The sequence below is a fragment of the Triticum urartu genome, chromosome 6A (genome assembly GCF_056163025.1).
Source record: "Triticum urartu cultivar PI428250 chromosome 6A, HENAU_Tu73, whole genome shotgun sequence".
NCBI classification, from domain to species: domain Eukaryota; kingdom Viridiplantae; phylum Streptophyta; class Magnoliopsida; order Poales; family Poaceae; genus Triticum; species Triticum urartu.
Genome location: NC_141878.1, coordinates 438,446,557 through 438,471,788, shown reverse-complemented (window position 1 = coordinate 438,471,788; position 25,232 = coordinate 438,446,557). Strand labels below are relative to the sequence as shown.

The following is a 25,232-nucleotide window of genomic DNA, read 5'->3' as shown; positions in this document are numbered from 1 at the left end:
CATATGTCTCCAACAAAAGAGAAACTTCTTCAGCTCCCTCACTATTTGCTTTAAAGAACAGCAGGCTGTCATCTGCGAACAACAAATGATTCACCGATGGGGCCGATGAAGCCACTTGTATGCCACTTAGGTTAGATGACTGAATACTGGGTTTTAAAAGGCACGAAAGGCCCTCTGCTGCCAGCAAAAAGAGGTATGGTAAAATAGGATCCCCTTGACGGATACCACGCGTTGGAATGAAAGCACCAAGCTTTTGCCCATTAAAAAGAACTGAGAAAGAAACCGAGGTGACCATGCCCATAACAATGTTCACCCATCTGTCTGTAAATCCCAGTTTCAACATGACTGCCCTCAAGTAAGCCCACTCCACTCTGTCATAAGCCTTCATCATGTCTAGCTTCAGTGCACAATGTCTGTGTTTTTGGGCTTTGTTTCTCTTCATGAAATGTAAGCACTCATATGCAGTGATAATATTATCAATAATAGGTCGGCTATGTCATGGGCCAATCAACTCGGCCCATGGCCTCACAATGTGGTGGGCTGGAAGACCTGGAGTACAAGACACGACAACTCGCGTCCGGAGGACGGCTCTGACCGAAGTAGAACCTGTAACCCCAGACTCCAATTCCTATATAAACCTTCCGGCCCACAAACCTTCGTCGGTGACAAGACTAGTAAAGAAAAGAACAACAAGCGCAACCTTTGCGGTGGAAAAATCAAACCGGCCTGGTTCAGTAGTGTTGATGGACTGTTATTTTTGTTAAATATGAGTCGACTGAGCGAGTGAGCGCTAGCCACATCCTAGAAATTTATATATGGTTGGTTGCCTTGTTCATGTTATGAGGTCGTCCTATTTTTTGTACTCCACAAAGTTGTAGTAAATCATCGATAATTAATATGAATAAGAGGGAGTAGTATTTTATAATGCCCCAGGGATGAGGATAAGAGCTACCCGGTAAGTTGAACACGGATCAAAAATATTATTCTCATTTTTCTACGACAACATCATATGAGTAATGTCATCACAGTCATGAACTGATGCAACTAAAACATTATCGATAAAAGCCACACCGTGATCAAACACGCTTCACTCAAATATCAGGAGTAAATCGAACAAGGTAGAAGTGGAACTTATAGCTTAGATATAAGCTAGCTGGTGGTGGCATCCTGGTAGAACTGTAGCACGGTGTAGACGGTCTGCATGATGGTCATGCCGAGGAGGAAGACAGCGGCGGCGAGGGAGAGGAACGACCAGGGGCTCTTGAAGTAGGTGTGCACCAGGTTGGCGCGCCAGCGGTTCCATCTCTTCCGGCAGTAGGCGTTCACCTGGCGGTGCACGTCGTCCAGCGCGCTCTGCGGCTCCAGCACCACGTCCCTCGACATCCCGCTGAAGAGCTTCGCCACCGCCTTGTCGCTGCCCACCGTGTTGTGGACGATCCTCCTGCAGGTCAGCAGCGCCACGTCCGCCGCCGTGTCGATCATGTTGTCCATGAAGAAGACGTAGGCGGTCACCTCGTTGCCGGCGCCGGCGTGCAGCCGCTCGAACGCCATCAGGTTCAGGAGCATGTACTCCGTGGTGTCGTCCACCACGATGGCCGGCAGGCGGAGCACGCCGCGGTGGAAGCTGATGTCCAGGAGGCTGCTCGTCCGGCTCCGCTTGAACCGAACGCCCGCCTCGTAGAGCTCCTCGGCGGACCGGATGATGTCGTCCGGGACCGCGTAATCCGGAGGCGCGGGGGGAGCCGTCTGCGTGGGGCCGTAGAGCAGGCTCCGGCGGAGGATGTCCAGCGGGTGGAGCGCCAGTCCGACGCCGGTCGCCGGAGGCCAAGCAGCCGGGGTTAGAAACCTCTGCACCATCCGGTTGATCAACTCCTCGTTCTGCTGCCAACAACGTCCGTCCGTACCATTAGTAGGTACAATCATGGCAAAGGCCGACTTCAGTGTGAGATCTATCAGCACATACCACTAGCAAAAATGCTTTTTCTTTACTTTTTTTGTACTACATGCATGGTAAGAAGCTAAAAGGTAGCATCAACTACATTGCTTGCAATGGAGCAATGGAATAAAGAACCATTCGGCTACACTTTGCTGTTTTGGATCTTCTGTTCAGCTATAGTCTTTTCTACTGCATAATAATTTTGTTAATTCGCTGGCGAAATTTATGTTAAGTTTCATGATACTATAAAGAATGCATGCGTTGTCTCATGGCTTAATTAGTTACTACCTCATCTTTGCCGGTCTCGACGGCGAGGAGCTTGTGGAGGACGAGGAGCGGCAGCTGGTTCTCGATCATGATCATGTCGCGGCGGATGTAGGGCACGGTGTAGAGCAGGCCGTGGTTGCTGAAGACGGGGTCGTTGGGCGCGTAGTCGTTCACCTCGAAACCGGACGCCGTCCTCATCACCTCCAGCAGGAAGCACCCGTCGGTGACCATCATCTCGAGGAACCTCTCCCTCCTCTCCTCCTCGCAGCCGAGGGCGCCGCGCCAGTCGTCGGCGAGGCCCTGGTACGCGCCCTCTAGCTGCTCCGCCACGCCGGCCACGGCCACCACGAACTCCGACAGTGGCTTGCGCGCGCGCCGGAGCAAGTGGAGGAGCGACCGGCGCTTGTGCACATCCATGGGCAGCAGGTGCGGCTCGCCGTGGTGGAAAGGGCCCAGGGACACCACCTGCGGCTGGTAGGCCTTGAGATTCAGGTGCTTGATGCACGCTGGCACGCGGTAGATGCAGTGCCACTGCCACTGCGCCGACTCCGTCGACGGGTCATGGCCGCTCAGCGCCGCGTCCACGTCCGCCACCCACACGCTCTCCTCAACCCTCCGGCGAGAGGCCATCTGAGTCACTTGCGAACTTAAGCACCTAGTGTCATGAATTGCAGCGCCATGCAACAGGAGCGAGCCTAGATATGCTTACCACTGTGTGCTGCACACTGGCACTGCAGGTGGTGGAATGTATAGATCCAGACCGGCCGTCGAATCGAAGCGAATAAAGAAGTAGCGTGGTCTCAAGGGGAGTCTTTACAGCACAAACGAACCAGCACTCTGACAGAGACTAGGTGGGATGAGTGATGCCTGCAGATTGTGTAGGCTTTCGGAAAAGAAAGATGATCGTGAGATGGTGAGCAGGCCGGTGAAAGAGACACACGGATCTGAGTAAAAGAAGCAGAATAAACTAAAGACGCGGGCAACTGTTTTTTAGGCAACAATGCTATGTTTACGGATTAATAGGGGGTTTTGCAGAGCGTTTGTGACTTGTCAGGTACTGATTGGATTATTGAAACACTAACGCCCACGTGTGGGCGTTTGCATCTCGCCCACACACGTGAATCCACATCCATTTGTGGTTGCACAAATGTTGGCATATTTATGGTGCCATGTAAGACTGGGCTGCTATGTGGCATTTATCCGGTCGTCCACACGTCCGTTTTCACACACGGAGGGACCGATGTGTGAGCGTTTAACAGTTCGCCCACACAGGGGCTGGTGTGTGAGCATTTATCAGTTCGCCCACACGCCCGTCTCCTCTCCCACACCCAAAACTGCCAGTTGCCATGTGTTTTGCAGGGTACATGACAACTGGCCTACTGTGCTTGTAAGCAAATGGCAACTCTCTCTTTTATCCGAACATGTCAGTTGCCATGTGTTTTGTAGGATACATGTGTGACGCCCCAAGACCGGAGCTTCAGTTGCCTTCCATGGTTTCCGGGTTTCGTCATGTGATTTGTTTGGTTCGTTGCATTCGTCATTGCATCATGTCATCATACCATCATGTCATTTCTTTTTTTTAACTCAACTAAATAAATAGCATGGATCTTAGATCCATTTAAACCGAGAAAATTCACATAGTGATTCTCTTTATAACATATCCTCCCGATATTAGGGAGCTATATTAAATATTCCATTTGTTGGAATTAACCGGAACACACTTGCAAAATAATTCTCAATGCCTTTGTTATCACAACTCTTGGCCTCTAACTTTGCTATTTATTCTTTCATCATATTCCGAGGTTCCTCCAAAAACCCATTTTTGGATACTCCTAAAACCCCGCCCTAGTTCAAACCCATTTGAATTAAATTCAAATGAGTTTGAATTCTTTTCGTTCGATCTTGGCCATTTCTATTTTCTTGGAACCAACGCATTTTTGTGAGTCCGGGGAAATTACCCCCATGCCCAAATTCCATCCCTAACCCTCTCTTTATATTTTTCTTCTTCTATCTATTTTTTTTTCTCTTAATGGTTAAGAGAAGAGAGTGTGAGAGAGAAGAGAGCCTGCAGCCCAGCCGACCAGGCCTATGGCCTTTTCCATCTCCACCAAAAGGCCCAAGGCCCAGCCGGCGCCCTGCTTAACCTAGCCCGACCGATTCCCCTGCTCGATCCCTTTCTCTCCCTCGTTTCCTCCTCCAGCTGCCTCACGCATCGCACCAGGCACCAGGGAGAGAGCAGCGCTGCTCCTCATCCTCGACCCCCTCTGCCTCCTTCCTCCTCCGCCGCGCCAAGTCCCTCCTTCTCCTTCCCGAGGCCGCCCCTGCCATCAACCAACGCCCCTGCCGTCCCCGCGCCTCTTCCTTCCTCCGGCGCCTCAAGCTCCCATGGCCGACAGCCCCGCAGCACCAGGACAGCCTGCCCCCGCCATCGCGACCCCACGTCCACGCCGACCGCCCCAAGCTCGCTCTCCTCCGGCCTCGTGCCGCCCCGCGGCCCCTGTGTTCCTCGCGACTCCGCTCCGCGGTCCTTCCTCCTTGCCAGCGTCCAGCCCGAGGAGCTCCGCCCAAGCCTCTGCTCGGCGCCGCCAGTTTTCCTCCATCGGGCGCCTTGCTCCGTCCCTTGCACATCCGCTGCCGTCGGCAGCGTCTGCACTTCCACCTCCCTGCCTAAGCTGCAAGTTCCATCCATGGTGCATGCGCTCCGTTCTCTGTTGCCGTTGCTCCACTGGGTTCCCGGCGACCCCCGCGTCCCGCTGGACCAGTGCTTGCCCCACTGCTGCTTTGACCTCCCTTGGTTCATCTCGTTTCCCAACGGACAGCAGCCTGATGGCTTCTATGTTCCATGTGTCTTCTGCACGACAAGGCCCGGTGCACCTGTCGGTGTCAAAACCGGAGGATCTCGGGTAGGGGGTCCCGAACTTCGGATGGTAACAGGAGGCAGGGGACACGAAGTTTTACCCAGGTTCGGGCCCTCTTGATGGAGGTAAAACCCTACGTCCTGCTTGATTAATATTGATGATATGGGTAGTACAAGAGTAGATCTACCACGAGATCAGAGAGGCTAAACCCTAGAAGTTAGCCTATGGTATGATTGTTGTTCATCCTATGGACTAAAACTCTCCGGTTTATATAGACACCGGAGAGGGCTAGGGTTACAGAGAGTCGGTTACAATGGTAGGAGATCTACATATCCGTATCGCCAAGCTTGCCTTCCACGCCAAGGAAAGTCCCTTTCGGACACGGGACGAAGTCTTCAATCTTGTATCTTCATTGTCCAGGAGTCCGGCCGAAGGTATAGTCCGGCCATCCGGACACCCCCTAATCCAGGACTCCCTCAGTAGCCCCTGAACCAGACTTCAATGACGACGAGTCCGGTGCGCAGATTGTCTTCGGCATTGCAAGGCGGATTCCTCCTCCAAGTACTTTATAGAAGATTTTGAACACAAAGGTAGTGTCCGGCTCTGCAAAATAAGTTTCCACATATTGCCATAGAGAGAATAATACTTACACTAATCTAATCTGCTGACGTATTCCATAGCGTGACATCACACCACGGCCAAGTCTTTATTCGAATCGTTTTACTGTCCCACCTCAGTGCGTTTAGCGAGGCGGTTTCCTTGGCACGTCTTGTTAAAGCAGAGATCGTGTCCCCTTATTCTGGGATTCTCATCAATACGGGTGTGGGTAACCCAACCGCGCCATTGACTGCGGTGCTTGGGAGATAAGCGAGTTTTACCAGGCTGGTGGGGGCGCATAGTCGCGTCCGCCCATATAAGGGGATAAGGATCCACCTTTTCATCCACGCCTTCTTCCTCCTTCGCCTATCCATTTCCGCGCACTCGAGCTCCAGCGCCCAAGTCCGCACACCCCATCTCAACCTTCTCCAGCCATGTCCGGAGCGGGAGGCAAGTGGATGGTCTCCTCCGTCACGGAGGGACACATCAAAAGACTGAGGAAGGCCAGATACTTGTCTAACGACATTGCGCACCAGCTTCCCGAAGAGGGGCAGCTCATCCCCACCCCTAGGCCCCATGAGAGGGTGGTGTTCCTCCCCCATTTCCTCCGCGGACTGGGCTTCCCTCTCCACCCATTTGTCCGGGGGCTCATGTTCTAGTATGGCCTGGATTTCCATGATCTGGCCCCGAATTTTGTCCTCAATATCTTGGCGTTTATCGTCGTGTGCGAGGCTTTCTTCTGCATCTGCCCCCATTTCGGCCTATGGCTCAAGAGTTTCAATGTCAAGCCGAAGGTGGTGCGCGGCACTCAGGCGGAGTGCGGAGGTGCCATGGCGGGCAAGATGCCCAACGTCCTATGGCCCGAGGGCTCCTTCGTGGAGTCCCTAAAGGGGTGGCAATCGGAGTGGTTTTACATCACCGAGCCGCGCGACCCTGAATGGGTCGCAGCCCCCGAGTTCCGATCCGGACCCCTTACGCGGCTCACCTCCTGGAAAGAGACGGGCCTGTCGTGGGGTAAAGAAAGAGAGCTGACGGACTCCAAACATGCGTCCAAACCCTGGTGGACAAGAAGCTCAAACTTGTCAACATAGTCCAGGTTATGCTCATCCGCCGGATCCTCCAGTGTCAACAACGGGCTTTCAACCTGTGGGAGTTCGACCCGGCGCAGCACCGAACTCTAAGCAGGCTCTTCAACACAACGTACGAAGATGCCTGGAAGGTGCTTTTCAAGGGCGCCGAGGCCCCCGCATCCGCTACCGAGGATCGCGGATTCAGCACGCAGCGTCGCGCTCGTGCGGTAAGCTGTTTTCACCTTTTACAGGGTATTAGTTTTTCATAGTTTGACTCCATGTGGGATCTTAAGCTCCCTTACCTTTGACATGATTGGCAGGAGACGTCCGGACAGATCAACTGTCCAGCTCCTTTGCTCGAAGGCCCAACGGACGCTCGCTTGGCGAAGCTGCTAGTTCCGGCACCCTATGTGGTGCCGGAGAAGAAGGCCAAGAAGAAGGCCACGGGGACTCGGAAGAGTGCCCGGCGCCTGGGGGTGTCGGATTCATCATCCGATGACTCCAAGACGCACTCCTCCCGTGAAGACGAGGAGAAGGAAGAAGAGACCTCTCCTCCTCCAGCGGGGCGAGAGAAGAAAAGGAAGGCCGCCCCAACTGGGGAGGCCGAAGGGTCCAACAAGGGGAAAACCCTTCCTCCGGACGGCTCCACCAACGCCGACGACGGCGAAGAGGAGTGGCCCACAAGGCCAAGCCCCTGGCGAGATCGTAAGTGTCCGGATACCAGAGTGATTCATAGTATTCTTCCATTGCACAACTTTTCCTTATGTCAAACATGTTTATGCAGTCCACCCAAAGACCGGCTCGACGTGTCATCGAGCGGTTCCCTGGATTCGTCGGATGTGAATTCGCTTCCGACGGCTACCTCCCCCCACCCTACGGACGACGCCGAGGTGCTGTCCCAACAGGTTCCAAGCCAGGAGGAGGTGGTCCTGGAGGCGCCACAAGGCGACCTCCCGGACTCCAGGCACGAAGGGGATAAAACCCCCAAGGGCTCCGAGTCTGGCCTTGAGCCGGACACCGCGCTGGAACCTTCAATGGTTCCGGACTCCAGTAGGCGGCCTCCTTCCAAGAGGGGCGAGCCTACCGATCCGGTGACCTCCGTCCAACCGGAGGCACCGGACAATTTGCTGGAGACGCTTAACGGCGCCTCCATCGACGAGGAGCACCGTACTATTATGAGTGCGGTGATCCAGAAGGTTCAGTCCGCCAAGAGCGGACTGACTGAAGCCTGTGCCAGCCTTCTAACAGGCTTTGAGGTAGGTAAAGAATATGTAAAAATATTACCGCATAGACAGTAGCCCCTGATGCTCTGTTCGGCGTTCGGAAAGAAAAGCCGAATAGAGGATCTAATAATCGCAGGAGTCTAACATAATCAAGTCAATATGCGTATGCAGGCTTCGCTGCTGGCCTCCGTCGCACTGACCGCGGAGGTGGATACGCTGAAGCAGAACCTCGCGCGGTCCGAGAACGAGCTCGGCCATGCCAAGAGGCAACTCGAGGAGAAGGAAGGTAAGTAATACCTTGCGCAATTATATAAAGAAGATGTGGTTGCAAAAAATGACAGGATCAACGTGCTACTATAGGGGCCACGACCGAGGTGGCAATCCTTAAGCAAGCGTTGTCCGAGGCCGAAAACAGGGCGGCCGTGGAGCACACGGAGAGAGAGAAGCAGGAGGCACGGGTGGAGGAGGTGCAGAAAGAGCTCCAAGCTCTCGTGAAAAAACAGGAGAGTTTGGAGCTTGACTCAAAGACGCAAGCGTCCGAGCTTGCGGCAGCCCTCAAAAGCATGAAGTCTACCAAGGCCGAAGCCCAGAAAGCCCTTAAAGAAATTGACGCGATGAAGAAGATAGCGGCGGGTAAGGCATTCATTATGCAAAGCAAGCACGTGAAAGTGAATTATTTGTTACTTACCCGAGTCCGGAGCTCTCCAGGAGCATTCGCAGATTTGCCCCGCAGTGCATCTGATGCCGCCGCCTACTACCGAGCCGAGGAGGGGAGCTCGACGGAGAAGGTGTTCTGGTCTCAGTATGCTAAGGCCGGACACCTGGTGCCTTTGAGCGACCAGCTGAAGCAGATGGTCGAGCTCCACAAGGTTGCCGAATAGGCCGTAAAGGGCCTCCTAGTTCGGCTGTGGCCTGGAGAGGCTCTGCCTGGGAGCTACTTCGGGCTGGTGAGGTGGCTGGTGGATGCATGTCCATGGCTTGAAGTAATCAAGCGCTCCGTCTGCATCGAAGGTGCCCGTAGGGCGCTTGCCCGTGCTAAAGTGCACGGGGGCAAAATGGATGCGGAGAAGCTGGTGAAGGACGGGCCGCCGCCGGGCAAGGAGCATCGTGTCCCAGAAGCGTATTATGAGGGCGTCCTGAAGGGTGCCCGCCTTATAGCAGATGAATGCTCCAAAGATGTATTTTTTTTAGTAAACTCGCATTTGTGATCCTATACGCTGAAAACTTGTTCATATGCGCTAAGCAATGCTTTTGAATTTAAAATATTACCTTCTGTGCGGCTGTTTATCAAATTTGAGAGATGGCGAGTCGTCGGCTTCTGCCCCCATGCCACGAGTGCTGGGGTGTTCAGGATAAATATGAGCGCTCTTTTTCCCATTCTTGGGTCCTTCGAGGGAGGCGATCAACACAACGAACAAGGCAATCGGACTATAATGCTTGATCACTCTCACTTAGCCATAGAATTCTATAATTTTAAATTTCGGCGAAGCCCCTAGTGTTCGGAAGACCGAGTTCGGGGCGCTATCCACACCTAGGCTGGACAAAGCCGACTCCTCGCTCTAAGCGGCATAAGTCTTTAGGGACTCAAAAACCTCTCGAACAGCGACCAGCTCTCGCCTCATCATGACGGTCAGTTTTAGCTTTCTTTACTGAGGTGCTTAGCCCAGCTCAACAGGGGCACAATCGCAGTAGTTCTCCTAGTGCTACCTTAGCCGATATGACGGAACGTAAGTTACCAAAACATAGGAGCCGGGCAAACCCAACTATTAACCCAAGACATGATTCGGAGCCGATGCATATAATGCTATAAGTTCAGGGTGCCGCACTTGTGAAAGTGTTCGGACTTCTCACACCATGTTGTGGGGTACTTAAGCCCCTGGCGTATTGGCCGTACCAAAGTGTACGGGTGCAACATGTCATTAATGAACATATATTCGTAAAAAAGGTAATGCAATAATAGACGGAAGCTATGCATTGTTTATTTAAAAAAGCTGCGATCAAAGCAGAATGATACAAATAGTGCGATGAGCAAAAGATGGGACTATCAAATATGTCCTTTCCAGGGGCGAGCTGCGGAATGTTTTGCGAAATAGGTATACTGATCGTTATAGAGACCACCTTAGAGTTCCGTAGTGCGGCGTAGCTTTCTGCTTCCCTGATCGTAATAGGGCTGGGGTTGGGGCCGCATTGCTACGCTTGCTCAGAACGTGCCAGGCAGTCTTGTTGTAGGTTACTCCGGGCGCGCTTGACGGTGTCCGGACGTTTAATGGCCGGACTGGAGAATTGCCTTGAGAGGCTGCTTTGTACTTCCGCTGTGATAGCCGCCGTATGCTCCTCCGTTCGGAGAGAGCGTTCAGTGTTTCCATTGACCGTGATGACGCCTCGAGGGCCTGGCATCTTGAGCTTGAGGTATGCGTAGTGCGGCACTGCATTGAACTTGGCAAATGCGGTTCGCCCGAGCAGTGCGTGATAGCCACTGCGGAACGGGACTATGTCGAAGATTAACTCCTCGCTTCGGAAATTATCCGGAGATCCGAAGACCACTTCAAGTGTAACTAAGCCTGTACAGTTGGCTTCTACACCTGGTATGACGCCTTTAAAGGTCGTTCTAGTGGGTTTAATCCTCGAGGGATCGATGCCCATTTTCCGCACTGTATCCTGATAAAGCAGGTTCAGGCTACTGCCGCCGTCCATAAGGACTCTAGTGAGGTGACATCCGTCAATAATTGGGTCTAGAACCAATGCGGCGAATCCGCCATGATGGATGCTAGTGGGGTGATCCCTTCGATCAAAAGTGATCGGGCAGGAAGACCATGGGTTGAACTTTGGGGCGACTGGCTCCATCGCGTATACGTCCCTTAGCACACGCTTCCGCTCCCTCTTGGGGACGTGGGTTGCGTATATCATGTTCACGGTCCGCACTTGTGGGGGAAAACCTTTCTGTCCACTGTTGTTCGGTGGCCGGGGCTCCTCCTCATCATCGCTATGCAGCCCCTTGTCTCTGCTTTCGGCATTTAACTTGCCTGCCTGCTTGAACACCCAACAATCCCTATTGGTGTGATTGACTGGTTTTTCGGGGGTGCCATGTATCTGGCATGAGCGGTCAAGTATTCGGTCCAAACTGGACGGGCCCGGAGTATTTCTTTTGAATGGCTTTTTCCGCTGACCGGGTTTAGAGCCTCTGAATCCGGCATTAATTGTCGTATCCTCAGCATTGTCGCCGTTAATGCGGCGCTTTTGCTTGTTGCGACGCGACCTGCCACTGCTGTCCTTGGTATCCGAATTACCAGGGCTCTTGGTCATGTTATTGCTGCGAGCTAGCCAGCTGTCTTCTCCCGCGCAAAAGTGGGTCATAAGTGTCGTGAGGGCTGCCATAGATTTCGGCTTTTCCTGTCCTAGGTGCCGTGCAAGCCACTCGTTGCGGATGTTATGCTTGAAGGCTGCTAGGGCCTCTGTGTCCGGACAGTCGACGATTTGATTTTTCTTGGTTAGGAACCGTGTCCAGAATTGTCTGGCCGATTCCTCTGGCTGCTGAATTATGTGGCTTAGGTCATCGGCGTCTGGTGGTCGCACATAAGTGCCCTGGAAATTGTCGAGAAATGCGGCTTCCAGGTCCTCCCAACAACCAATTGATTCTGCTGGCAAGCTGTTAAGCCAATGCCGAGCTGGTCCTTTAAGCTTGAGTGGGAGGTATTTGATGGCGTGTAAGTCATCACCGCGGGCCATGTGGATATGGAGGAGATAGTCCTCGATCCATACCGCAGGATCTGTCGTGCCATCATATGATTCGATGTTCACGGGTTTGAAACCCTCGGGGATTTGATGATCCATTACTTCATCTGTGAAGCATAGTGGGTGTGCGGCGCCTCTATACTGGGCTATATCACGACGCGGCTCAAACGAGCTTTGTCTACTGTGTTCGGCCCGGCCGGATTTACTATATCCGGCGTGACGAGTACCGTCTCGTGCCGTGGGGCTCCCACGTGATCCGTAGATCGATCTTGTTTGCCTTGCCTTGTCCTCCAATATGTCTCGCAGGTCTGGCGCATTTTCCCATGCCTTGGTAGTTTTTGAGTGGCGCCGGGGTGCGACTTGAGTGGAGGGCCGAGAGGCCTCTCTGTCGCGGCCACGGGGTGGCCGGTCGGCCGCATCATGCGCTGGTGATGTAGGTTTAAGTGCTTCCTCCTCCGATTGGGGCAGTAACCTGCGCTTTGGGTAGCTCTTGGAGGGGCGTTCGAGTTCATACTCTTCGACCGCAAGGACTTCAGTCCATCTGTCAGCTAGCAAATCCTGATCAGCTCTAAGCTGTTGTTGTTTTTCCTTGATGCCGTTCGCCATGGCCATAAGCCTGCGTTTGAAACACTCTTGTTCGACGGGATCCTCCGGCACGACAAATTCGTCGTCGTCGAGGCTTGCCTTGTCTTCGGTGGGAGGCATATAATTATCGTCCTCAACCTCTCTGTCTGCCGCTCTCTTATGAGGGCTGGCTTCTCTATCCTCCTGTGCTGAATCTTGCCGGAGGTGGTTGTCTTCGGCACTGTCCGGTGTGTTATTATCCCCCGTGCCGGAATCACCGTTTTTTTGGCGGGATTTAGAGCGGTGACGCTGACGCCGGCGCTTAGGCTGCTTCTTGGAGGGGTCATCCTCCGCTGTTCCATCGCCATTGCCTTCTTTTGGGGTGTCCACCATGTATATATCATATGACGAGGTGGCTTTCCAGTGCCCTATAGGCGCTGGATCTTGATCGTCTCCTGCATCGGCGTCCATACCGTCGATGTCTTCGGAGTCGAAGTCGAGCATGTCGGTTAAATCATCGACAGTGGCTACGAAGTGGGTGGTGGGTGGGCTTTGAATTTCTTCATCATCCGCATCCCAACCTTGCCGACTATAGTCCGGCCAGGGCTCTCCTGACAAAGAGAGAGATTTAGTGAATTCAGAATATCGCCGAAGGGCGAGTGCTGAAAGATGTCCGCGGCGGTGAACTCCATGATCGGCGCCCAATCGGGTTCGATCAGTCGGGCCGCAAAGGGCTCGGAGTCCGGAGAGGAGTCCGGCTCCTTGGAGTCACGGGCTTCGTAGAGAATAGGGCTGGTGTTCGGCTCGATCGCCATAGAGATTGCAACCCCCGAGGCGGTGTCTAACCACCCATCCTCGGTTGGTGTGATCGGCTCCGAGCTAGGGGTCAGAGCGGACACAGGTGCGGCCTCCAGGGCACTGTTCGGCGGCAGAGCTAAATCATGCCCATCGTGACAGTGCGGCACGCTCGGCTGTGGCTCGAATCCGTCGAAGATCAAGTCTCCGTGGATGTCGGCCGTGTAGTTCAAACTTCCAAATCTGACCTGATGTCCAGGGGCATAGCTTTCTATCTGCTCCAGATGACCAAGCGAATTGGCCCGTAGTGCAAAGCCGCCGAATACGAAGATCTGTCCGGGGAGAAAAGTCTCACCCTGGATCGCATCGCTATTGATGATCGAAGAAGCCATCGGGCCTAAAAGCGACGACATAGAGGAACTCTCAATGAAAGCACCAATGTCGTGTCAAAACCGGCGGATCTCGGGTAGGGGGTCCCGAACTGTGCGTCTAGGTCGAATGGTAACAGGAGGCAGGGGACACGAAGTTTTACCCAGGTTCGGGCCCTCTTGATGGAGGTAAAACCCTACGTCCTGCTTGATTAATATTGATGATATGGGTAGTACAAGAGTAGATCTACCACGAGATCAGAGAGGCTAAACCCTAGAAGCTAGCCTATGGTATGATTGTTGTTCCTCCTACGGACTAAAACTCTCAGGTTTATATAGACATCGGAGAAGGCTAGGGTTACACAGAGTCGGTTACAATGGTAGGAGATCTACATATCCGTATCGCCAAGCTTGCCTTCCACGCCAAGGAAAGTCCCTTCTAGACACGGGACGAAGTCTTCAATCTTGTATCTTCATAGTCCAGGAGTCTGGCCGAAGGTATAGTATGGCCATCCGGACACCCCCTAATCCAGGACTTCCTCAGCACCCCTCGTTTCGCCAAGTACCACGACACCCACGTTCGCCTACAGAATGTGTACCACTGCGCCGAAGACCTTGGATGCACCAAGTTCCACTACAAGATGTACTACTACCGTTGCACGAACCGAGACCGGCAAGTCCGAAGACCCCAAGTACCACGACAACTCCGAAGGGATCCAAATTCCATCAAGTCCCTCTACCGATGACTCGAACGGCTACGAAACATGTACCACTACCGTCGAATCGTGAAGACTCCGTGGACGTCAAGTTCCGTGTCGTGACCCCGAACATCTACGAAAACGTTGTACGACTACTTCTGTGGCCGAAGACCCATGTACAACTACTGTCACTGTGTACGACTACTTCCGCTACGAATGTCCCGAGAACGCCTACTTCCTCTACTTTGCACCAAACGAGATCCGTCCTGTTTGCACGCTTCGAAGGTATAATACCGAGACGACCGTCCGAGAACGATTGCTTGTGGTGTATGAGATGAACCCCGCGTTTGCACCGTGTCTGAAATTGTCGCTTGCATGGTCCTCCTCATTTCCATGCCGTCCACCCGTGGGAACCCGGCAACTGGGACCACCCCACCATCTTGCATGTCACGCTCCCGTCACACTTCCTTTTGCACCGGCATCTCAATCGAGTTATCGGAACCGGAATGTTGCCGTGGCACCATTTCCGTTGTCGTTACCGTGGCACCCCTTTCGTTTTCCGCCACGATGACAAATGCTTCATATGCTCATGTCAACTTTTAATAAAAATTGCATAAAACTTGCAAATGTCATCCGCATCATGATAACAACATCAAGAGTGTTTAAATTGTTGTTTGCATTAATTTGCTAAATGCATATGAGGATTTTTCGGACTTGTTGCTTGTTGTTCCGGCCTCATTTAAACTTGCCTAGATAGGTAGTTTTACTTTGCTTCACCCCTTGCCATGCTAAACAACATTTAATATTGTTGAGTACATAAATGAGATCAAACTAAATAAGTCATGTGGTGTTTCGTCAATATGCAACTCGTTGCATATTGAGCTCCACTTAATTTGTAGGATTGTTTTTGCATTTTTCCATGCCATGCCTAATTAAACCGGACATGCATCATACTTGGTTGTGCATCATGCCATGTTTATGTGGTGGTTGTTTACTATGTTGCGTGTTTCTTTCCGGGTTGCTTCTCTCGTTAGCTTCGGTTTCGTTCCGGAGTTGTGAGGATTCGTTCGACTTCGTCCGTTTGTCTCCTTCATGGGCTCGTTCTTCTTCCTTGTGGGATTTCAGGCAAGATGACCATACCCTCGAAATCACTTCTATCTTTGCTTGCTAGTTGCTCGCTCTATTGCTATGCCGCGATACCTACCACTTGCTATATCATGCCTCCCATATTGCCATGTCAAACCTCTAACCCACCTTTCCTAGCAAACTGTTGTTTGGCTATGTTACCGCTTTGCTCAGCCCCTCTTATAGCGTTGCTAGTTGCAGGTGAAGATGGAGTTTGTTCCTTATTGGAACATGATTATTGTTGGGATATCATTATTATATTTTGTTTACTTTAATGCATCTATATACTTGGTAAAGGGTGGAAGGCTCTGCCTTATGCCTGATGTTTTGTTCCACTCTTGCCGCCCTAGTTTCCGTCATACCGGTGTTATGTTCCTTGATTTTGTGTTCCTTACGCGGTTGGGTTATAATGGGAACCCCTTGACAGTTTGCCTTGAATAAAACTCCTCCAGCAAGGCCCAACCTTGGTTTTACCATTTGCCACCTAAGCCTTTTTCCCTTGGGTTCTGCAGACTCAAAGGGTCATCTTTATCTTAAACCCCCGGTCCAGTGCTCCTTTGAGTGTTGGTCCAAAATAGAGCCATTTGCAGCGCCACCTCGGGGAAACTTGAGGGTTGGTTTTAGTTGTACGTAGTGTTCATCCGATGTGCCCTGAGAACGAGATATGTGCAGCTCCTATCGGGATTTGTCGGCACATCGGGCGGCTTTGCTGGTCTTGTTTTACCATTGTCGAAATGTCTTGTAACCGGGATTCCGAGTCTGGTCGGGTCTTCCTGGGAGAAGGAATATCCTTCGTTGACCGTGAGAGCTTATGATGGGCTAAGTTGGGACACCCCTGCAGGGTTTTGAACTTTCGAAAGCCGTGCCCGTGGTTATGGGCAGATGGGAATTTGTTAATATCCGGTTGTAGAAACTTGACAGTTAACTTAATTAAAATGCATCAACCGCGTGTGTAGCCGTGATGGTCTCTTTTCGGCAGAGTCCGGGAAGTGAACACGGTTCTTGAGTTATGCTTGAACGTAAGTAGTTACAGGATCACTTCTTGATCACTTCTAGTTCACGACCGTTGCATTGCTTCTCTTCTCACTCTTATTTGCGTAAGTTAGCCACCATATATGCTAGTGCTTGCTGCAGCTCCACCTCACTACCCTTTCCTACCCATAAGCTTAAATAGTCTTGATCTCGCGGGTGTGAGATTGCTGAGTCCCCGTGACTCACAGATTACTTCCAAAACCAGTTGCAGGTGCCGATGATACCGTGCAGGTGACGCAATCGAGCTCAAGGAGGAGCTCGATGAAGATCGTGTTCGTTGTGTTGTTTCGTTTTCCAGTTGATCAGTAGTGGAGCCCAGTCGGGGCGATCGGGGATCTATGCATTTGGGGTTGTCTTTATTTTGGTTCCGTAGTCGGACCTTGATTGTATCTAGATGATGTAATGCTATATTTATGTATTGTGTGAAGTGGCGATTGTAAGCCATCTCTTTATCCCTTTCTTATTCAGTACATGGGATGTGTAAAGATTACCCCTCTTGCGACATGCCTACTATGCGGTTATGCCTCTAAGTCGTACTCCGACACGTGGGAGATATAGCCGCATCGTGGGTGTTACAACATGACAACTGTCCTAGTGTGCTTGTAAGTAGATGGCAACTCTCTCTTTTTACCGGAACATGTTATTTTGCCATGTCTCTTTGTAGCACTACACGGTAACTGCCTAGTGTTAGTAGGTGGCAACTCCTAAAATTTTCAAATCATGACAATTGTAGTAAACCAGACCATACATGAAAACTGCCTAGTGTTAGTAGGTGGCAACCCCTAAAGTTTTCAAATCATGGCAACTATAGTAAACGAGGCCATACATGGCAACAGCTGCAGTTGTTCAAAAATGGCATCTGGCACTTGACCTGAGATGGCAACTGCAGTTGAGCAACCATGGCAACTGTAGTTGTCTGACATGGCAACTGCAGTTAAACAAACATGGAAGAGGATCCGGACCATGGCAACTGCGGGCGCGTGGTGACTGTCACGCGGGGCGTGCGGGGCCGTGAGGTAGGAGTCCTGACGTACGGGCATGTGGGCGTTATCTATTTTACCCACACGTAGGCGTGTGAGAGGGACCGCGAGGAAAAAAAAGATATGTGTGGGCATTACTTGTTTTGCCCACACGTAGACGTGTGAGCTAATCCTCTTAGACACCACACAAAACGTATGGACAGACCCCTTAACACCCACACGTGTGGGCGTTATCGGCGTCCTTGGATTAAGGGTGAGGGAGGGGCCCCACCCACCTGAAAATCAAGGGGGGTTGAAGAGAATCAGAAGGAAGGGTCTGTACCCCCCTAACAAGCCCTTATGCTTAACATATTTGGTTTTTTAGGGGTCCATTACCATCGAGTTAGGGCATCTCTGACCCCGGACACCGCATTCGTCCGTGGACACACATGAGGAAGGCGGTCATCCAATACTATTTGCGTACATTTCAAGCCGGGTTTCAACTAATCGAATGAATTACATGCAAACCGGATGATTTTCATACAAACCGAACAAAATTCATTACATTTCGGACAGTTTCATTAAAAAAAGGGGACCATGCCTAAATCTAGCCTACGGCGGTGCCCTCGTCCTAGTCCTTCTTATTCCCTTCTAGTGAGCACCTCCTCCATTTGCCGTCTCCATGAGCGGTGGGGATAAAAACCGTGAAGTGAAGATGCAGCCACCGGCGAGAAAGAGTAGAACATGGGAGACAGATCGTCCCATTTGGGACTCGAGCTCCCACCACCTTCGATGCCCTATTCATCCTAGTCGGAGTTCGCGATCTGTCTGTCGCCAGTGGACGTGAGGTCCACGATGGAAGTGAAGGGGCTGGCACGCTTGTCATCCCAACGACACAGTCAACCTGCGTTTGGCGGTGCATAGGACGGGCAACTGGCGGCGTTCTTGTCCACGATCACCTGCGCAGCCAGCGTCACCTGCGCGTTCCGAGCGGCTTGAGCGCGGGTGGCCTCGTAGAGCGCCTACTGCTAAGCGTTGAAGTTGGGGTTCGACGCAATCATGGGCACCACGACCTCCTCGCTCGTGCCCTTGCTGTAGATCTGACCCTTCGTCAACCAGCGCTGCTCGAGGAGGAACAGGTTGTTGCGTCGTTCCTCCTGCGCCTGCTGGAACACTGACATAGGTGTGGGTGCCAACAACTCCTCAGCATGGCGGCGTTGAAGTGTGCATGTGCCTACTCCATCGTCAAGCCAACATGCACCGAGGCAGGCTCTAGCAGATAGTCGTCGTCTGAGCCAATCTCTATCATGGGGTCGTCGGAGACCTCTAGAGAGCTCGCTGCCATGACGGCCTCTATCCACCTGGCACGACGACTCTGCCAGGCGGCCGCAAGGGGTGGCCACCTTGTGCTTCTACTGGGCCGAGAGGCTCTCCCATGAGGCCTTCCTGCTCGCGGTCATGGCGAACATGGTGCATGGGAGGAAGATGGGGAGCGGATGGGATGTTGTGAGCCGGGTTTATTCGCCTTTAAACAGTGGATGTCAGCGAGGCCAAGCGTCCGGTGCGTCAATGCGCAGGCGCCGGAGTTGGTTTCTTGGCCGGTAAGCCTGTTTAATGGCGGCAGACAAAGGGGCGGGCATTGAACGGGTGTGGTAGATATTCGTCTCATCCAGCAAACGTCTCTATGACATTGAACAAGCACAAACACTAAGGACGCGGCACAGGTGGTGCCCTCGCCCAGCAAGCCGCTTCAATGCCGGCGCCAGCGAGAGGCACGTCCACTCTGGCCAGCGTCAATGCGGAACGGGTGCTCTAGAGCGGCATGAATGCGGGCAGCTGCCTTTAGGCGATAAGGGGCGCAGGATGAGGGAGGGGTTTTGGGTGGGCTAGGGCAGTCAGAAGCGGGAGTGGCAGCGGTTTGGACGCACGCAAGCCCCCCCCCCCTTGCCGCCCCCACTTTGTTTCCAGTATGCGAGAAAAAGTACGTCTGGACTGATCGGCGAACCGATACAGGCACGTGTTGGATGGCAAAACACGTCTGGACCACGTGGTCCGGACGATTGCAAGCGGTTCGAGGGCTAACGTTGGAGATGCCCTTACATGAGTGTTCTTCCGTTTTTTAAAAGAAGACACCGAAAGGTGTCTTAGATCTGACAGTAATAATTATCAAGGAAAACAGGAAGAACTACTAGTTAAAAATAAAATTATACCTGGAAAAAATATACTAAATTTCTTTTTTGTCTGATTAATAAATCACACTCAACCAACAATAAACCAAAAGGGACCTGCGAATGTTCTCATCATACTAGACTTAAAGATCACAATAGCCACTCATCACTTGAAACGAGATCTAGAAGTCGCTGGAGAAACATCGGTATCTGTTGGAGCATTACCCTACGTAGTACAGGCGTGCAATCCATCGCCACCGGTCCTAGTTGGAGAAACCAAACTATGCCACAGAAAACACATAAGGTATAAATGTCACTGTACAAATAGCTAGCCAATTGCTCTCCTTGATAGACACACCAACTATCAAGATCTAAAGAGAGCCAACATATTTGGTGAGACAAACTTTCACAAGCCCTTCGTCGGCGCCAGATCAGGTGTCGTCGAGGTAGGGAGAGGCTGGAGAGACCTTATTCAAACATGACATAGTCGGCCCCACCTCGTCAATCTGACAGAAAATCAAAACCTAAGGAAAAGACAAAAAAGGGCAGGCTCTCGTCACGCCAGGCCGAGAGGGAGGGGGAGGAGATAAGATCTAGGTGGCGGTAGCTAGGGTTGGAAACGACGTTACTCCTGTAAGATACCGAGATGTTGGCAGTGGCGGAGGTAGTGGTGGCACATGATTTCGGGTCGATGGCGCATCGACGACAGTCCAGAAATACATGTTCTTCCCATTACCAATCTGAACTCTTGTCGCGGCGTTGAAGAGAGAACACCAGGGCTTGTTCTCCGCCATGGAAGTCTCAACCTAAACGCTGAGTGGTATGGTGTAAAGGTCCAAGATGCCACCTCTGGCAATCTTGGTCTGCATACTGTTTTCCAATTCACCAGGCAGTGCCCACCGGCGACCGATTCGCTTCCCCTTCACAGCAAAGCTCTTCTAATTTTATCAATCTCCTTGAAAAGTGAAAACCCATGGAGGTGGGTCCAACGACATGAGGAACAGGGGATTGCAGTCAGCAGTGCTTGGACCAGGACTCGTATCTTTGCAAGTTCAGGAATGCTGCAAAGATACTCGGATCTGCGGGACAACATTTCACTACTTCGTTTGCAATGATATTCCAATAAAATTCCATAATATGAAGGCTGAAACCAAGTCATGTGATACAAAATGGAAGAGGAAGTAGAGTACTTATGAACACAAACAGTAATAAAAACAGGCACAACAGATAAATGTATATGCACTTGAGAAAACCATACAATCCAGCACATGGATTTTTGTCACAACACTTCCACTCAAAAAAAATAAAAAATCCTGGCATGAGCTGCAACACTCTGTTCATATTCCTAAAGAGTGTTAAGGTTCCATTCCTCCCATAAGGAACACCGCATGTTAGACATTTCACAAGTTTTGGGCAATACCAAGCTTCGGCGGTGATCATCACTGCGACTGACTCTGACCAAGAAGTTTCTGAAGTTGTCCGTCTGAAAGAGCAGTTTTTGTATCTGCAAGGTGCACCGTGCAAGATTATTAAAATTAGTTACAGGTACTAACATGTTACGTACAGACATAAGTGCAGCAGGGAAGTTTGAGCACTGACCATCTGAGCCACCAACGTGGTGGCCATTCACAAACACCTGTGGCACAGTATTGCGCCCAACTAGGTCTAGAAGAACACCTTGAATGTCTCGGCCATCCTCTGCATTGCGTATGCATATGATATATTACTAACAGCATACACAAATCCTTGACAAATGCAAATGGACTGGGTTCCACATGATCTGGACCATTACCTCGGAGATCAAGTTCAACAACGTAAGGATTTTCATTGAGGTCTTTAAATATTCGCTTAGTACGCATACAGTACCTAGAAGAAGGGAAGTAAAGAGACAAATGATAACTAACAGTATGGAGTAGTGTTAGTACTTGATACAAGGAATCCTTAGGTAGTCAGACCATACAAGAGGTATTCCTCTTTCCAAGAAACCCACATGAGAGGTGCATAGGACAAATATTTCAAGGACGATATATGATCTTCTTCTTCAAGATTACTCAATCTTTGATTTTTGGAGTTTATAACTACTCAAGAATTTCAGATACAGATTCTAGTATCCACATTTCAAGACGGAACTTCCATTTATCTGTTTTCATCTTCTATGGTCTAGCAACCAAATATCTTTAATTTGTCATTTTAACTATCGAAAGAAACACGAACATCCTACCTAGCGGCCAGGTATGTAACATACGATATTCCACCGAATGGTCTATTTTAAATATCCGAAGGAGTCAATGTTAAAAACAATAGTCAGAATGACCAAGTTTATTGAAAGAAACACATGTAAATTGTATCGGTTCTAATGACAGACGACATATAAAACGATAACATGATTGGCCTTTATGTGGTTCATCCTTCTATGTTTTAACAGTACAATAGTTTGTAGCAGTGGTATCAGAAATGAAGACGCCACAGATGGAACATTTTCCTGTTTACAAATTACATCCCAACAGCAGTACTTTCTAAGACGCAAATATGCTGGTATTATTCTACTGCCTGTTAAGCAATCATCAATAATAGTTTTCTCCTCAACTCATCGTAAAGCCAACTAACGCCTAAATCTGTGAACCCTAAAGTTCAGTCACATGGTACGCTAGTACCCGCCTACCCGGATATAATTTCTAAATGACCAATCGACATTCCGTGCAGCATGATTTAAACATACCTACTATAGCACAGTATTCTCTTATAGACCAACATCGTGAACATAAACTAAACAAAAGGATCTGGAGAGAGTAACAGCACATTTAAGACAGCCCTTCAGCACAGCACACAGCAGTAAGCCAGCAAATTGAAATTATAGCAAATTAACTGTTCAATTGCATCAATTGATCAAATAAAGCTGTTAGCTCTGGCCCCAGTGTGCGGCCTACCTAAGCTAATAAGCAACCGCCAGCGATTCACTGCCATGGCAAACGCGATGGGCCTAATTCAAGCTTCTGCCATCTACTAGACACAAATCCGTCCAATTCACGACATCCGGATCCTTTTCCCCTTGGTAAACGTGTGCCTGGTAAGCAATTAAAACCTCATGGGATCTTTCACAACGACGCGGCGTGAACTCCACGACTGTGCGCTGCGCACGCGCATATACGCATACACAACCTGAAAATCCCCCAAAATCACAAGCAAAAATAATTTCTAGGAATTGATGTTCGGAACGGCTTACGGGCAGTAGGATTTGGAGAAGATGGTGATGCGGTTGGAGTAGATGGCGTTCTGCACGAAGGCCGACGGTGAGCGCGTCGCCGCCGCGGACTCCGCCGCGGCGAGGAGGAGGACCAAAGAAAAAGCTATTCGGATTAGAGACATCTCCCTTGCTTGCTCGAGGTGGCAGGGCAGCGCGGTCGCCGAGCGCGACTCCGGAGGTCGGAGTTCTGATTCGGGGGAGCGGGGAAAGAGGGGGACGGAGACCCGACGAGCGGTGACTCCCGGTGGAGGGTCTTCCGGGGAAAATTCCCTTCTGAAAAATAGTTCACTTTGATTTATCCCATCTTTTCTTTTAGACAAGATTTGTCCCCATCTGGCCTGCTTCGCTAGTTTTGTGCCTCTGGTTCCCGTATCAGCCCATTGGGTGGCATTCTGTATTCGGCTTATTTACAGATTTGTCCTCAGGCAATTTTTATTTTGAGAATACTGTCACTAATTCATTCATCACAAGTTGCGATACAACGCACACTATTGGAATCACCCAGAGAGGACGAAGGAAGATACAAGTCCAAGAACACTAGCAAAAAATCCTCCCAAGAGATAGAAAATACAATAAAGTTTCTAGGAATAACTGCAATTGCCATCGTCGCGACATGTCATCTTCGGATTTGAGGAAATATCATTGTCCAATTGGGCTTTGTGAGCCGATTGAGAGGCTTGCCGTTGGCGGCAGTGGCGGAGCTAGAAACAGAAAACTGGGCGGGCTGAGCTGAATTTGACGCTAAATCTAGGTTGCTGCCTTGTAGCATTGTGTATTTCATGGGCTGGGCCTAGGTACATTTCTATAATTTTGCTGAAATTGAAAATCTGGGCGAGCCATGGCCCATTCGGCCACAACATAGCTCCGCCAGTGGTTGACGGAGCTGAAGTCGTTGTGGCATGTTGATCGGGGGACATTCAAGATGCGAGGACATTCCCGTACTCCCCGCCGATCACCCATCAGATAGCAGTAGTAGAGCAGCAAAACAACAACTCTTCCTCTATATTGAGGCCGAACTATGTTCGGATTTCCGAGCTCGAAGAGTCAGATACCTGTCTGCGGAACGACACGCCCTGTCCTCTGAACCTAGAATCGGACGGTGGACCTGAAAAATCGGTTGATATCCCGGAGCCCGAACTATTAAGCTCGGAAGTTTCTCAAACTCCGGATCCCAAATTGGGTCAGGGTTCGGATTTAAAGCCACCCACCCACCCAGATATACGCGATCTCATGTACATACGACAACAGTCTTAGAAAATAGTCCATCACTTTTGTGCCAGATTCCTCCTTGTCAAAGACAAGATTAAAGATTGCCGCGATGAAGACGCGATCTCAGTATTCTGCGATAATTGCACGGACGAAGGAATTCTCAACACCATCAACCGATGTCGCGTATTACACTTCGCTGACTTGGCAACCATAGTACAGAAGTACTGCGCAATCGAAAGCGCCTGGAAAACTCAGGCAGCTCGCCGGGAACCACCGATTTCCACTCAACCCCTCGTCGGGGCAAAGGATGCACCCTCGCGGGGCGCCCGACCAAATAGTAAAGAAATCTAAGCCCATTACGGGGCGCGGAACCGTTCTGGAGGGATGGCTCGATAGGCCATGCAGAATACACACAACACTGGATACCATACCAACCCACAGCCTTAGAGCATGTTGGATACTCTGGCAAATGGCCAAGAGCGGCGAGTATATCCTCACGAAAAATACCTCAGAGCAACACCCCGCGGAAGACGACGACCTCAGCGTATTGACGGTCTTCGAGACTTTCGCTTCAAACAATCGGCGCAAAAGGGCCCTCCGCGACCTCGCCGAAGTCTGCCAAGTCACAGCAATAAACCACTGGAACGACACGGCCATAACTTTCAATGCCAGTAACGAACCAAAATTTCGGACAGTCCGGCCACCAGCCGCCTTGGTCCTCAATCCAATTGTGGACGGTTTTCGTTTCACCAAAGTGCTCATGGACGTCGGCAGTGGACTAAACCTCATCTACGAGGACACACTCAACAAAATGGAAACAGACAGGAGCCGCATCGAGCAAAGTAGCACGACCTTCCGAGGAATCATTCCCAGTCGGGAGGCGCAATGCGCAGGAAAAATCACGCTCGACGTGGTATTCGGCACGCCGAAGAATTATCGGTCCGAAGAGATAACCTTCCAAGTGGCCCCTTTCAACAGTGGATATCACACCCTATTGGGGCGAGATGCATTTACACGTTTCCAAGCTATACCTCATTACGAGTACATGAAGCTCAAGATGCCCGGGCCCAATGGTATTATCACTCTTGCCAGTGATCCGGACATAGCACTCCGCGCCGAAAACAAAACCGCATCCCTGGCCCTCAAGGCACTGTCTGAAGCCCTCGCGGCCGAAGAGTTAACCGCATTGCGCTCCATGGTGGATAAGGACGACGTAATCCTGGACAAGCGACCCAAATCCACCTCCTTTAAACCAGCAGACAAAATAGTCAAATTTCAAGTCCACCCGACGGACCCCAAGAAGACAGCATCCATCGGGGCACAGCTGGGCCCAACGGTTGACACCACACTACGAGAGTTGCTGCGCGAGAACAGGGACATATTCGCC

At 51.0% G+C, this 25,232-nt stretch overlaps 2 protein-coding genes across 3 annotated transcripts; both read right to left on the bottom strand.

Moving 5' to 3' along the window:
* Positions 1-959: 959 nt before the first annotated feature.
* LOC125512203 (UPF0481 protein At3g47200) lies at positions 960-3,026 on the bottom strand. 2 transcript variants are annotated; one of them, XM_087526843.1, is made up of 3 exons: positions 2,913-3,026; positions 2,225-2,833; positions 960-1,881 (listed from the first exon to the last, which is right to left on the bottom strand). In XM_087526843.1, exons 2-3 carry the CDS (start codon positions 2,831-2,833, stop codon positions 1,150-1,152), a joined length of 1,341 nt encoding a protein of 446 aa, XP_087382969.1. In that variant the 5' UTR covers positions 2,913-3,026; the 3' UTR covers positions 960-1,149. The 2 variants fall into 2 exon arrangements, with proteins under 2 accessions (XP_087382969.1, XP_048533244.1); XM_048677287.2 differs by having other exon boundaries at positions 960-1,878; positions 2,225-2,979.
* Positions 3,027-20,598: 17,572 nt separating this feature from the next.
* Positions 20,599-22,925, bottom strand: LOC125516823 (Glutaredoxin family protein). The gene is made up of 4 exons (XM_048682125.2): positions 22,616-22,925; positions 21,185-21,258; positions 20,992-21,090; positions 20,599-20,896 (listed from the first exon to the last, which is right to left on the bottom strand). The coding sequence occupies exons 1-4, from the start codon at positions 22,756-22,758 to the stop codon at positions 20,832-20,834; spliced, it is 381 nt and encodes a 126-aa protein (XP_048538082.2). The 5' UTR covers positions 22,759-22,925; the 3' UTR covers positions 20,599-20,831.
* Positions 22,926-25,232: the final 2,307 nt, after the last annotated feature.